This window comes from Lithobates pipiens, unplaced genomic scaffold (genome assembly GCF_037356315.1).
Source record: "Lithobates pipiens isolate NorthernLeopardFrog02 unplaced genomic scaffold, aLitPip1_a1.2 Scaffold_18, whole genome shotgun sequence".
Classification (NCBI taxonomy): Eukaryota; Metazoa; Chordata; class Amphibia; order Anura; family Ranidae; genus Lithobates; species Lithobates pipiens.
In genome coordinates, this window is record NW_027507758.1 from 480,352,340 (window position 1) to 480,366,259 (window position 13,920).

The following is a 13,920-nucleotide window of genomic DNA, read 5'->3' on the forward strand; positions in this document are numbered from 1 at the left end:
CACTGAAATTTTGGCTAATAGACTTTTTTAAAAACCGCCCATTTCAGTTTTGGCCAAGTGCATCCTAAATTTTAGGTTTCAGTACCAAAATTTTCATTTTCGGTGCACCACTAACTGCCATCTATATAAACATGAGCATATTTTTTCCCCCCCAAAAAAAAAGTGCACTTGCAAGATCGCAGCGCAAATACTGTGTGACAGAAAGTATTGCAACGACTGCCATTTTACTCTCTAGGGTGTTAGAAAAAAAAAAAAAAAGTATATTTTTTAATATATATTTTGGGGTTACAAGTAAAAAAAAAAAAAGTTTTTAACTTGTAAACAAGTCTGAAAAATAGGCCCGATCTTAAAGTGGTTAAAAGTGTTTCAATTATGTACTTTGCATAAGCAAAGATGTTCACAAAACAAATACAGAAATCAGCTGTGACCAAAATAATTCCTTATAACAACCGTTCTACATTGATACTGTACCTTGAAATCCCAAAATATGTGCGCTGGAAATCTCCGCTGATTGCCAAACATGTCACTTGTTTTATTTTCATATCTTTCTTCTTCATTATAATCAAAACCTTCTTGAGACAAAAAAATAAATAGATTTGTTTTAGAGTGAAAGAGTGAGTATACAAAGTACTATCACACACCATGTCACAATTAACATCAGCAGAATTAAAGCCTAACTCTGGGTTTGATTCAACTTTACAGTGTTTGTTTGGACCAGGCTGGTACAAGCAAACTATTTCCCATTTCCTTCACTAATACACAAGTTTTTATGTAGCATCAGCTACATGAAGTATAAAGTGCCAGCAGCAGTATTGGGATTTCGGGTCCCATTCCCAAAACAAAATTGAGTCAGGCTGAGTGCCATTCACAGGAAGCTTTGTATTTTAACAATGAATGCAAAGCTTCCTCTGAATTGGCAGTAGGTGAAGAGACGGGCAGATGAGGTCTATTGGCTGCAGCTGCTGTTCAGTGTATGCTGACAGTGCTGAGCCCGAGTCCTGCTGATGTCCCAGTGGAAGGAATTCCTCCATGTGCCTCGTTTGTGTGGATGGAGGAATCTGTTCAATTTTATCAATAGTAAAAAAAAAACTACAATCATCTATGGCCAGATAAATGAGATTTTATAATCAGATTGTAACTTGTGTGTTGACCTAAAAAGTTGAGTCACGGTGGGTGGGACAAACCAGGAGATGAGATTAGAAGACCTCTGACATTAAGGACAGTTCGTACAAAAGATCTGACCAGCACTTATGCTCACCATAGATGTCACAATCTGATTGTACAATCTTCTGTAAATCTACCAAAAGTAATCCAGTGCAAGGGACTGCCTGACTGGACACAAATTGATTAGGTAGTTTATGTAAGACATCATATTAAATAACAGCTTTGGTAAATGTAAAGTTGATGGTACAGGAATTGCATGGTAAGGTTGGTTGTAACATGTATGGCGAGCCTCAGACAGCACTGCTGCTTGGAAGTGAAGACCCTTCTGTTACTCAGAGGTCAAACAGCGGGTTTTATTTTCTAATGCAGTGCTAATGATCACAATCAATTATGATACCCATTTGCAAAAGAAGGCAAGAAATTGATTTCAGTCCACCACATTTCTTCCAAACCTGCTTAGCACAACAGATCCTCTCTTTGGAAAAAGTAGAAATGGCTTTCATTTTTAGGTGTAATGCCCTGTACACACGGTTGGACTTTCCGACGGAAAACGTGTGATCGTATTGTGTCTTGTTGTTGGAAAATCCGATTGTGTGTGGGCTCCATCAGACTGTTTCCGTTGGAATTTCCGACACACAAAGTTTGAGAGCAGGATCTAAAATTTTCCGACAACAAAATCCGATCGTTTAAATTCCGATCGTGTGTAGACAATTCCAATGCAAAGTGCCACTCATGCTCAGAATATATTACAAGATGAAAGATATTGGCTACTGGCATCTTTATAGCTCTGACGTACACGTTGTACGTCACCTCGTTCTGAATAATCTGATTTTCCGACAACTTTGTGCGACTGTCTGTATGCAAGGCAAGTTTGGGCCAAAATCCATCTGAAAAAATCCATTAGGCCAAGTTCAAACCAGACCGCATGGTAAAATGCAGCCTTTTACCAAGCAGGAAGCTGGGTTTTATTTTCAATTTCATTTAAAGTGTCAAATAGTGAACACTTCATTTCTTATGTGCAATATCGAAAAAATCAGCATAACACCAGTGTTGTAGTGTGAACAGGACACATTGTTTTCTATGTGCCCTAGCAGTGACCTGCATTTGTTCAGTGCAAAAAAACACCAGTCACCGTCTAAACAAGCACCAAATAAAAACAAAAATATATCTAAATATAATGTATACTGCAGAAAGGAAACAAATACTAGAGCATAGTACAATATACCTTCTTCACCTTGCTGAGACTTGGCAGGGATCCTGCTCATATTTCTTGGGGGTCGAGGTGAGGGTTTACTTTTATTTGGATGCTTTGAAATGAGCTTAATTGGAATTCGCCGTCTGACATCCAATCCACTCAAGGAACCCATACTGTTTGTACCTTGTAAATCATTGTCTACAATAAGATAAATGACAAATTAGATACAGGTTTACAAGTACTTTAATAGTGTTTATAATAATACTCCTTTAAAGATTTATGTGGTTTATGGTACCATTTACACTTGCGATTTGGGCTATAAGTGATCATATGTGGGAACCACTGCAAGAGGCAGCCCCATTGAAAGCTGCAGCAAATCGTGGCCGCTCACATGTAATCTCTCATAGAGCAATTATGTGCTAGTGATCAGCCCTCGGTGCAGACTGTTTGCATCCTCAGCTAATAACTCGCATATGATTCCACACTGACCTTTTTGCAAGTGTGAATGGCGCCTTAGCCCCTGTACACACGGTCGGAGATTTCGACAACCAAATCCGTCGGATCTTGTCCGAAACTGTTGCATACACACGGTCGGACAAAGTTGTCGAAAAATCCGATCTTTCAGAATGTGATGACGTAATTTCGTTACGATGGGACTACATTCAGGCTAGTAGCCAATAGCTTTGATGTAGGAATTTGATCTGAGCATGCGTGGCACTTGGTCCGATCAAAATTCTCTACACATGATCGGAGTATGTCCGATCGGACCAGTTTGTCGGGAAATATTTCCAACAAGTTGGAAAATTGGGTCCGACGGAATCAGTCCGATGCATACCACACACAGTCAGATTATCCGACAACACGGTCCAATAGGACACATTCCGACGGATTCTCTGACCGTGTGTACAAGAGCTTAGTGTTAGCGGAATGAAACTGTGCATGTGGTGTGACAATCACTGTGTACATAGTTTTTGGTGAAACTTTGGCACCTTAGACAAGCCGCTGCACGTAATAAGAACTAACACAATGGCTAGTCTAGATCCCTTCAAACCAAAAACACTGACAACAAACATTTCACGTCGGAGCTTATGTCCATTTTTATTTGCAATTTCTGTTTGCTATCAAAAATACCCTCTTGCTGTAGTTTGTTATTGAACACATTTGCTGTTTACAAAATAAAACACAGACAATTCACGTTTAACCTTGTCAATACTGGGCACTTTTACCCCCTTCCTGCACAGACCAATTTTCAGCGCTTTCACACTTTGAATGACAATTGCGCCGTCATACAATGCTGTACCAAACAACATTTTTATATTTTTTCACACAAAAACTGGAGTTAGTACTTACCGGTAACTCCTTTTCCGGTGGTCTTCCAGGACAGCCCTTGAGAGATGGAGCTCCTCCCATCGACCCAGGAAACACATTGCCACAGTTCAAAAGGCGGTCCCTCAGGTCCCTGGTCAGTCATTCACCAAGAACCGAAGGATGGAACTGAAAAACATATAAACCATAACAGGTAATAACATTAGTACATCATTATAATCAAATAAAGGGTGGGATCGTGCTGTCCTGGAAGACCACCGGAAAAGGAGTTACCGGTAAGTACTAACTCCAGTTTTCCCAAGTGTTCTTCCAGGACAGCCCTTGAGAGGATCCCCAAGTACTTACCAGATTAGGGGGGGGACCACGGCCTGGAGGACTTTCCTCCCAAAGGCCTGATCCTGACTAGACATTAAGTCCAGTCGGTAATGCCTTGTAAAGGTGGAAAAGCTTGACCATGTGGCTGCTTTACATACCTGCTCCGGGGTGGCACCAGCTCTTTCTGCCCAGGATGCAGACAACGCTCTTGTGGAGTGAGCTTTAACACCCTCAGGAGGATCTCTATTCAAGGCCTTATACCCCTCTGCTATAGCTAGCCTAATCCATCTAGCTATGGTTACTTTTGAAGCTTTCTGTCCCCTACGCTGTCCGGAGAAAAGGACAAAAAGGGAGTCTGAAATTCTGAATGGATTTGTTACTTTAAGGTATTCTAGAACACACCTCCTCACATCCAATAAATGAAAACGTTCCTCTTTCTCATTTGCTGCATTTTGACAAAATGAGGGAAGGACAATATCTTGGGACCTATGGAAGCTAGATGCTACCTTTGGTAAGAACCCAGGGTCTGTCTTTAGAATGACTCTGTCTTCTAGGATCTGTAGAAAAGGTTCCCTGATGGAAAGGGCTTGGATTTCACTGACCCTACGGGCTGAAGTGATTGCCACCAGGAGTACTGTCTTAAATGTAACAAGCCTTAAGGAGGCCTCCGAGATAGGCTCAAAGGGTGACCCCAAGAAAGCTTTTAGTACAACTGCTAAATCCCAGGATGGGACTTTGGTGACTCTGACTGGCTTGCGTCTAGCGACTGCCTTACAGAATCTAGCGACAAAAGGATTTTCCTGTAAACGTTCATCTAGGTACACACTTAAGGCAGCTATCTGTACCTTAATGGTACTTAGGGTTAAACCCTTGTTTACACCTTCCTGTAAAAACTGTAGAATATTAGCCGTGTTTATGTCACGGCTATTCAACCAGCTATTAAATTTTTGCCAGACTTTTTTGTAAATAGCCCTCGTGACTGGTTTGCGACTCTGTAGTAAGGTCGCAATTACCTCATCTGTCAGGCCCTTACTCTTTAAGATTTCCTCCTCAGTAACCACGCCGAAAGCTTCAGTGTGGCGACCTGTGGATGGTAAAGAGGTCCCTGCGACAGGAGGTCCTGTCTGTAGGGAAGCCTTAGAGGTGGACAATCTGTCAATTGTAGCAACGTTGTGAACCATGGTCTCCTGGGCCAAAACGGTGCTACTAGAATCAAACAGGTTTTTTCCTTGAGGAATCTTGCTAGGACCCTCGGAATGAGATGAAGAGGGGGAAAAGCATACGCCAGACTGAAAGACCATGGAGCTTGCAAGGCATCTACAGCCAGGGGCCGATCTCCTGGTTTTAGCGAGAAAAAATTTGGAACCTTTGCATTGTTTTTGTTCGCAAAAAGGTCTACCTCTGGTTTTCCCCAGTGATTTGTTATGAGATTGAATGCCTCTGGGTGTAAGGACCATTCTTGGTTCGAAATCTTTTGTCGACTCAAGAAGTCCGCCGTGTTGTTCAGCTCCCCTTTCAGGTGGACTGCAGAAATGGATTCCAGATTGGCTTCTGCCCACTGGAAAATGCGTCTGGCTACTACCATCAAACGAGGACTTTTGGTACCTCCCTGTTTGTTTATGTATGCTACAGCCGTCATATTGTCTGAACGGACTTGTAGATGGTGACCCTGTATTGTGGGGTGAAAGGCTAAGACCGCTCTCAGGATTGCTGTTAGCTCTTTCCAGTTGGAAGAGAAACATTTCTCTTCCGGGGTCCACTTGTCCTGGACCCAGCTTGAGCCGAGGTGGGCTCCCCAGCCCCAACTGCTCGCATCTGTTGTCAGTGTTGAAGTGATAGGAAGGACCCAATGAACCCCTTTGTTCAGGTTCTCCCTGTCCTTCCACCACCAGAGGGAGCGTTTTATCCTTGAGGGGATCAAAACTTCCTCCTCCAGATCTCTGCCCCTTAATTGTTCTAGCAGAAACCCCTGAAGGTCTCTTTGGTGGAACCTGGCCCATTGTACGGCTGGAATGGCTGCTGTCATAAGACCTAAGACCGACATTACTTCCCTCACTGTACATTTGGGGCTGCATTGAAGAAAAGATATTCTCTGCCACAGATTCAAAATCTTTTCTTCCGGCAGTATAATTTTTTGATCTACTGACTTGATCCAGTAACCCAGGTACAGAATCTCCTGTGTTGGGGTTGTCTTGGATTTCTCCTGGCTGACAATCCACCCTAACCGACTCAGGCTGAGTTGAGTCAACTCCAGATCCTGAGAAAGACGACTCTCCGAGCGTGCTGTTAGGAGTAGATCGTCTAGGTAGGGAATAATTGAGACTGACTGAAGCCTCAGTGGAACTAAAGCCTCTCCGAGAACTTTGGTAAAGATTCTTGGGGAGGATGACAGACCGAAGGGAAGCGCTCGGCACTGAAAGTGGTAAACCCTTGTGTCTATCTGTACTGCCATTCTAAGGAATTTCTGGCATTCCTCCTTTATTGGAATATGCAGATAAGCATCCCTTAAATCCAGGGTAGCCATAAACATCTCTTTCTGCAGGAGATTCTTTATGGAGTAAATGGACTCCATCCGAAATCTCTTGTAACGGATGGAGCGATTCAATGGTCGGAGATTCATAATTAATCTGAATCTTCCTGACGGCTTTTTTACTACAAAAATGTGAGAGTAAAAACCGTCTCCTTGTTCCTGTATAGGGACTGGTGTCAATACTTCTTGATCCACCATCTCCCCTATCAGTAAGGGTAAGGCCCTGGCCTTTTCTGAGTGACTTGGAAGTTTTGTCACTACAAACTTTGAAGGAGGGCGGCTGTGAAACTCCAGCGCATGACCCCTTTTTATTATGTTTAAGACAAATTCGTTTGAAGTTGTCTCTTCCCATTGTGGAAGGAATTGGCTTAATCTTCCTCCCACAGGGACCCTGGCATCACTGGGGTTTGGGATCCTGATTGGGGCGGCTAAACAGTATGCCCCCTTTTCCTTTCCCTTTATGCCCCGACCAATGTTTTTTGGGGATTGAACTCTTCTCTGGTTTAGAGGGTTCTTTAAAGGGACGAAAAATTTTTCTTTGAAAATTTTTCTTTTTTGCGGGAAAGGTTTTCTTTTTATCCGCCGTCCTTTCTAAGGCGGAGTCTAATTCAGGCCCGAAGACTAAGTCTCCTGTAAAAGGGACGCTGCACAGGCGGGTCTTAGACGCCGTGTCTCCCCCCCAGGTTTTCATCCATACTGACCTCCTTGCTGCCACTGAAAGTGCTGCTGACTTAGCCGCAAATTTTACGGAGTCCGTGGAGGCGTCAGAGATGAAACTGGTGGCCTTAAAAAGCATAGGGAAGGATTTCAGAAGCTCCCCCCTAGGAGTGCCTGCTTTTAAATGTTCTTGAAGTTGCGACAACCAGAACTCCAGGTTTCTAGCTACACAAGAAGTGGCTAGAGCTGGTTTTAAGCCTGCCATAGAGGCATCCCAGGGCCTCTTTAAGACAATGTCAGTTCTCCTGTCCATTGGATCTTTCAGGTGACCCATATCTTCAAAAGCCAGATCAGCCTGTTTTGAGATTTTGGACAAAGGGGCGTCTAGTTTAGGATTTTTATTCCAGACCGCCTCTGGGCTCTCATCAAAAGGGAACCTTCTCTTAAGGGATTTAGGAAAGAAAACCTTTTTATCTGGTTCAGACCACTCCTTAAGGACAAGGTCAGAAAGCACCTTATGTATAGGGAAAACCCTTGCTTTCTTTTTCCCCAGAGCCTCATACATTTGATCATGTCTAGATAACTGAGTTTCTTCCTCCTCAATTTCCAGCGTATCATAGATAGCCCCCATTAGCTCATCTACTTCCTCAAGAGACAATCTATACTTTGAGGCTTTGGATGTTACTTGATCCTCTTCCTGACCCGAGTCAGTGTCAGAGGAATCGGGGCTAATCAACGTGGGGCTAGGTTCCCTGATCATACGGGGCTCCCCTGAGCTGGGTGTTGTAAGGCATGGTGAGGAAGAGATTATAGTTGCTTTACTCGTGGAGGCAGCTGCAGCTGATCCCACGTCAGTGATTAACTCCCGGAGGGACTTAAAGGTCGACGCCATTTCCTCTTTAAAGGAGCCCAAAAACTTTGCTAAAGGGGAATCTGCCTCAGATTTAAGCAAGCTTGCAATGCATTGCTTGCATAGGGCTTTGTTAGAGCCAGAGGACAACCTATTCCCACAATTAGGACACTTTTTGCGGCCTGTCTTGTCTTCCCTTGGGATATCTTTAGCCTGAAATAAGAAGACAAAGGATTTCTTAGCGTCAGCCCCATGTCCCTCCTTCAATCACCAAGTGCAAACAATCTCACTGTGAGTAAACCGCCACCGTGGGGCACTACAGGACCCAGCCTACAAACACCACCACTCCACCAGAGTAATAGCATGCCCAGCAGCCTACCTGGGATTGGCTGGTGCCTGTCTCCGCCGGAGTATCCTGGGGAATAGCCTCCATGGTCCCCCTCTGATGCTCCCGATCCCGCCGCTAGTCCGGTATTGCTGGACGCTGGTCGGGCTTCACAGGCACAGCGCTGGCTCTCCCTCTCCTCCTTGTACCTTTAGAGACCCGGAACCGGAAGTCTCGGCACGCAGTGATGACGCGGTTCCGCCGGAAGTGACGCTCGGCGTCTCCGACCCCACCGCAACAAGGAGCTGAGATGGAGGTTCCACTCACCGCTCCTGGGGGAAACCAGCGCCATTCTGCCCCTGGCCACCTCGGCACTGGAAGGAGGAGGGTAACGGGTCTGCTCCGAATCAGCTGGACGGTACCCGAGCCGTTTAAAAAAGGTATGGACCCAAAACTGCAGCCAAGGAATAGGACCCGGTCCCTCATGGCTACAGGTTCTCAGGCAGCCCCTGAGAGGGGCCTTCAGGTTCCTGGCAACATGTTCCTCCGACGGAGGAAACACAAATGACTGACCAGGGACCTGAGGGACCGCCTTTTGAACTGTGGCAATGTGTTTCCTGGGTCGATGGGAGGAGCTCCATCTCTCAAGGGCTGTCCTGGAAGAACACTTGGGAAATAGAGCTTGTATTTGGTGGTATTTAATCATTATTTTTTGGTAAAAATAAATAATGGAAAAAAAAAAAAAGTCTGAAAATTTTGTAAACATATAATTTTTCGCCTTCACTGATGTGGGCCGATGAGGCTGCACTTATGGGCACAAAATGGCATCACTGGTGGGGCTACACTGATAATCAGTACCCTGACTACCTTTACAGGTCCACCCCGTGAGGAGATGCCACTGATTGGCTCGCTTCTCTTCACACTGTCAGTGTGAGGCGAGGAGAGCTGATAAACGGCACTTCTGTGTTTACATGTGACCAGCTGTAATTGGGCACAGCCAATCACATGGGTAAACAGCTCTGTCATCGGCTCTTTACCAAGATCAGGGTTGCACCGTGTCCGAGGGACATGGCGCACCTGTGCGAACAGTGGTGCCGTCATATGGTATTATCCCAGAATGAGGGGGGGGGGGATCTTGCCTGCCATCATTTTACTATACAGGGGATGGTTAAAAAAAACAGTTACCACCATGGTATTGATAGGACGATAACCCCAGCCTGGAGCCACAAGATGCCTTAGGAACCACCTGGACACCCTATTTGAAGGCAGTCTTAATCCCAAGCTCTGGGGGATGGCCACAGTACTAACACTGGAAAATGGTGTGGGCACTGATTGATGAAAACCGAATGAAGGATGACTGGGATGAAAATAGAAGCCTGGCTATGGTGAAGAGAGTACAATGACAGGGAATGACCCAAGCAAGGGTGGAATTAGGTGTCTACTGCACACAGCACTCAGAATGCAATGGTCTGAGCACTAACAAAGGGAGAGTTTGGGACAGAAGATGATCAAGGAGAAAGAAAACCCTGAGAAGGAAGAACAACAAAACAGAAGAATAGGAAGGAAGACAGCCAAGATGGAAGAAAGGGAAAGAAGAAGACTGAGGCGGAAGACTACATGGGAAAAACAAGAGGAAAAAACATATTGGGATGGAAGATGGCCAAGGTGGAAGAACGGGAGGAAAAAAAACGGCCAAGGTGGAAGAACGGGAAGAAAAAAAACGGCCAAGGTGGAAGAAAAAAAAACGGCCAAGGTGGAAGAACGGGAAGAAAATAAAACGGCCAAGGTGGAAGAACGGGAAGAATAAAAAACGGCCAAGGTGGAAGAACGGGAAGAAAAAAAAACGGCCAAGGTGGAAGAACGGGAAGAATAAAAAACGGCCAAGGTGGAAGAACGGGAAGAAAAAAAAACGGCCAAGGTGGAAGAACGGGAAGAAAAAAAAAAAAAAAACGGCCAAGGTGGAAGAAAAAAAAAAAAAACGGCCAAGGTGGAAGAACGGGAAGAAAAAAAAAAAACGGCCAAGGTGGAAGAACGGGAAGATAACCGGCCAAGGTGGAAGAACGGGAAGATAACCGGCCAAGGTGGAAGAACGAGAAGATAAACGGCCAAGGTGGAAGAACGGGAAGATAACCGGCCAAGGTGGAAGAACGGGAAGATAACCGGCCAAGGTGGAAGAACGGGAAGATAACCGGCCAAGGTGGAAGAACGGGAAGATAACCGGCCAAGGTGGAAGAACGGGAAGATAACCGGCCAAGGTGGAAGAACGGGAAGATAACCGGCCAAGGTGGAAGAACGGGAAGATAACCGGCCAAGGTGGAAGAACGGGAAGATAACCGGCCAAGGTGGAAGAACGGGAAGATAACCGGCCAAGGTGGAAGAACGGGAAGATAACCGGCCAAGGTGGAAGAACGGGAAGATAACCGGCCAAGGTGGAAGAACGGGAAGATAACCGGCCAAGGTGGAAGAACGGGAAGATAACCGGCCAAGGTGGAAGAACGGGAAGATAACCGGCCAAGGTGGAAGAACGGGAAGATAACCGGCCAAGGTGGAAGAACGGGAAGATAACCGGCCAAGGTGGAAGAACGGGAAGATAAACGTCCAAGGTGGAAGAACGAGAAGATAAACGTCCAAGGTGGAAGAACGAGAAGATAAACGTCCAGGGTGGAAGAACGAGAAGATAAACGTCCAAGGTGGAAGAACGAGAAGATAAACGTCCAAGGTGGAAGAACGAGAAGATAAACGTCCAAGGTGGAAGAACGAGAAGATAAACGTCCAAGGTGGAAGAACGAGAAGATAAACGTCCAAGGTGGAAGAACGAGAAGATAAACGTCCAAGGTGGAAGAACGAGAAGATAAACGTCCAAGGTGGAAGAACGAGAAGATAAACGTCCAAGGTGGAAGAACGAGAAGATAAACGATCAAGGTGGAAGAACAGGAAGGAAAACTACCAAGGTGGATGAATGGGAAGGAAAACGACCGAGATGGAAGAACGGGGGGAGGAAGAAGACTTTGGGACAGAAGACGACCAAAATCTGTCTGGGCACAACACTAACAGGGAATGGCCGATGAATTGTGGAGGAAGATGAAGACTTGGCCTGACTCAGTACTGACAGGAGGAGGGTGGGTGACTGATGGAAGAAGGGTGTGTGGGCTCTGCCAGGAACATCTGATCGCTGATGGAGGAAGGCCGGGCACTGTTGCCCTGATGAGGAAGCTGGCGGGGCCAGGCCTCATCCTCCGCCTGAGTATCAGGAGGAAGGCATAGCAGCCGTGAGAGCGGCACATCATAGCAGGGACTGCGCAGGTTGCGGGACAGATAGGGCGCCATGATACACCCAACAGGGCAGGCACACAGGGGCGTAGTGAGAAGCCCTGGCCGCCGTCCCCCCGATACTCACCGCTATGGTCCATGATGCGGCGCGGAGCACTCCGGGAGCGGAAGTCGCACAACGTTCACAGGAAAGGGAAGGAGCGCCGCTGCCGGGAGCGCGCGTGAGAGGTGTCCAGAACGCGCTTGTCGGCCAGGCGCGTCCCTGTTGGCCGGAAATCGCCGCGCCGGGACATCTGCCAATCGTAGTATGGCCGCCCCTCAGTTCTGCTACGGCCACGTCAAGAGTTTCTGACACTCTCCAACCACAAGATGGCAGCTGCACATCCCCAGGTCTAAGCACCGACCGGAAGTGGAAGGTTTACATCGCGAGATCGGCCCGGGATCCCGGAAGCTCCACGTCAGTCAGAGGAGAGATCAGGAGGACCCGGAGACATGGTGAGTGGACCGACCCGGGCAGATCGGGGTACCGGAGCCTAGTGTGTGCAAAACTAACCCAACTACATTACAGACTACTGTACGGGAGACATTGACTTACCTCCAGACCCAGCACAGGGAAGGGACCTGGCCTGGCACCCAGCACAGGGAAGGGACCTGGCCTGGCACCCAGCACAGGGAAGGGACCTGGCCTGGCACCCAGCACAGGGAAGGGACATGGCCTGGCACCCCAGACCCAGCACAGGGAAGGGACATGACATGGAACTCATAGACTGCAGGGTCCCATGGCCTGACATCTCTACTGGGAGGATGATTGGGGGTGTACAAATCATTAGTAAGACCTCATCTGGAATATGCAGTTCAGTTTTGGGCACCAGTTCTCAAAAAGGATATCGGGGAACTGGAGAAGGTGCAGAGAAGGGCAACCAAACTGATAAGAGGCATGGAGGAGCTCAGCTATGAGGAAACATTAGAGGAACTGAATTTATTCACAATTGAGAAGAGGAGATTTGAGTTGTAAAGTCTCACAGTTTTTCACCTTGATGCATTAAGGTGAAAAACAACCTGTGCTGCAGCTTGCCCCAGAGCCCCCCTTTTACTTACCTGAACCTGATCGTTCCAGCGACAGGGACGGATTGGTTCCCGCTGCTGTCAGTCAAATCTAATGACGTGGTGGGCGGGGCCAAGTCCTGCTGTCTGTGCCAATGGCTGCAGCAGCAGGACACGGGAGTGCGCCCGCACGAGTGCTCCGAGAGCGGCTCTCCAATGGGGCACTCAAGAAGAGAAGCCAAGGAGCGCTTCCAGGAGACCCCAGAAAATAGAGGATCAGGGCTGCTCTGTGCAAATCCCTTCCACAGAGCAGGCAGGTATGACCTGTTTGTTATTTAAAAAAAACAAAAAAAAAAACCTTTACAATTACTTTTAAGGGGGGATATGATCAACATGTATAACTATATGAGGGGTCCATATAGTGAACTTAGTGTTGAGTTGTGCACTTTAGGTCATCACAGAGGACTAAGGGGTACTCTTTACAGCAGGAGGAAAAGAGATTTAATCTCCAAATATGGAAAGGATTCTTCGCAGTAAGAGTGGTTCTGGCCAACTCAGTAGATTGCTTTTAAAAAGGCCTGGATACTTTCCTGAATGTACATAACTGGGTACTAACATTTATAGGTAAAGTTGATGCAGGGAATATCCGGTTGCCTCTCAGGGGATCAGGAAGGATTTTTTTCCCCTGCTTGAGCAAATTGGATCATGCTCTGCTGGGGGTTTTTGCTTTCCTCTGGATCAACTGTGGGTATAGAATTGTGTATATGGGATTGCATAGTTGTGTGTGTGTGTGTGTGTGTGTTTTTTTTTTTTTTTTTTTTAACTATACTATGTAACTAGATGGACTTGTGGCTTTTTTCAACCTGACTAACTATATGTAAACTTGAAGTGGTCGCCAAAGACCAGACCATGAGCTGGAGATCATCAGCAAGTCTATTGTTACCAGCTCAAATGGCTCTGAGGTGGTGATGGTCAAGGATGTAGTCTTATCAGTAACTATTCATTGAGGAGGCTTCGCAAAGGATTGTTCATTCAGTCATATTAGGATGGAGTTTGTTATATGTCAGGTGAAGTGGGCACGCAGTGTAGAATTAGGAACCATGGTAGTGGAATCACCCGTACCAACCTTTATCAAGTCTCCGATCATTCCATCACATTCTTTTCTTCCTGTTTACAAAATAAACACTTATTTATGTATCACATTTTACAGCACCTTGCAAAGAACTTTGTAGATGAGGCATGTT

At 46.3% G+C, this 13,920-nt stretch overlaps 2 protein-coding genes across 7 annotated transcripts in view; one reads left to right on the forward strand and one right to left on the reverse strand.

The window, feature by feature from the left end:
* The window catches only part of CBLL1 (Cbl proto-oncogene like 1), a 31,050-nt gene extending 19,130 nt beyond the window's left edge, over positions 1–11,920 (reverse strand). For 2 of the 6 annotated variants that reach the window (XM_077488395.1, XM_077488391.1), the window contains exons 1-3: positions 11,760–11,920; positions 2,390–2,557; positions 472–569 (exon numbers count right to left, since the gene is read on the reverse strand). In XM_077488395.1, the coding sequence (XP_077344521.1) occupies positions 472–569; positions 2,390–2,557; positions 11,760–11,772 (279 nt within the window). In that variant the 5' untranslated portion in view covers positions 11,773–11,920. Of the gene's footprint in view, positions 1–471; positions 573–2,389; positions 2,558–11,759 lie in introns of all 6 variants that reach the window. The other 4 variants (XM_077488394.1, XM_077488390.1, XM_077488393.1 and 1 more) reach the window with 3 other exon arrangements.
* A 67-nt stretch (positions 11,921–11,987) lies between these two features.
* Positions 11,988–13,920, forward strand: part of COPB2 (coat protein complex I subunit beta 2) — a 47,629-nt gene continuing 45,696 nt past the window's right edge. The window contains exon 1 of the mRNA XM_077488389.1: positions 11,988–12,127. Coding sequence (XP_077344515.1) covers positions 12,125–12,127 — 3 coding nt within the window. The 5' untranslated portion in view covers positions 11,988–12,124. The remainder of the gene's footprint in view (positions 12,128–13,920) is intronic.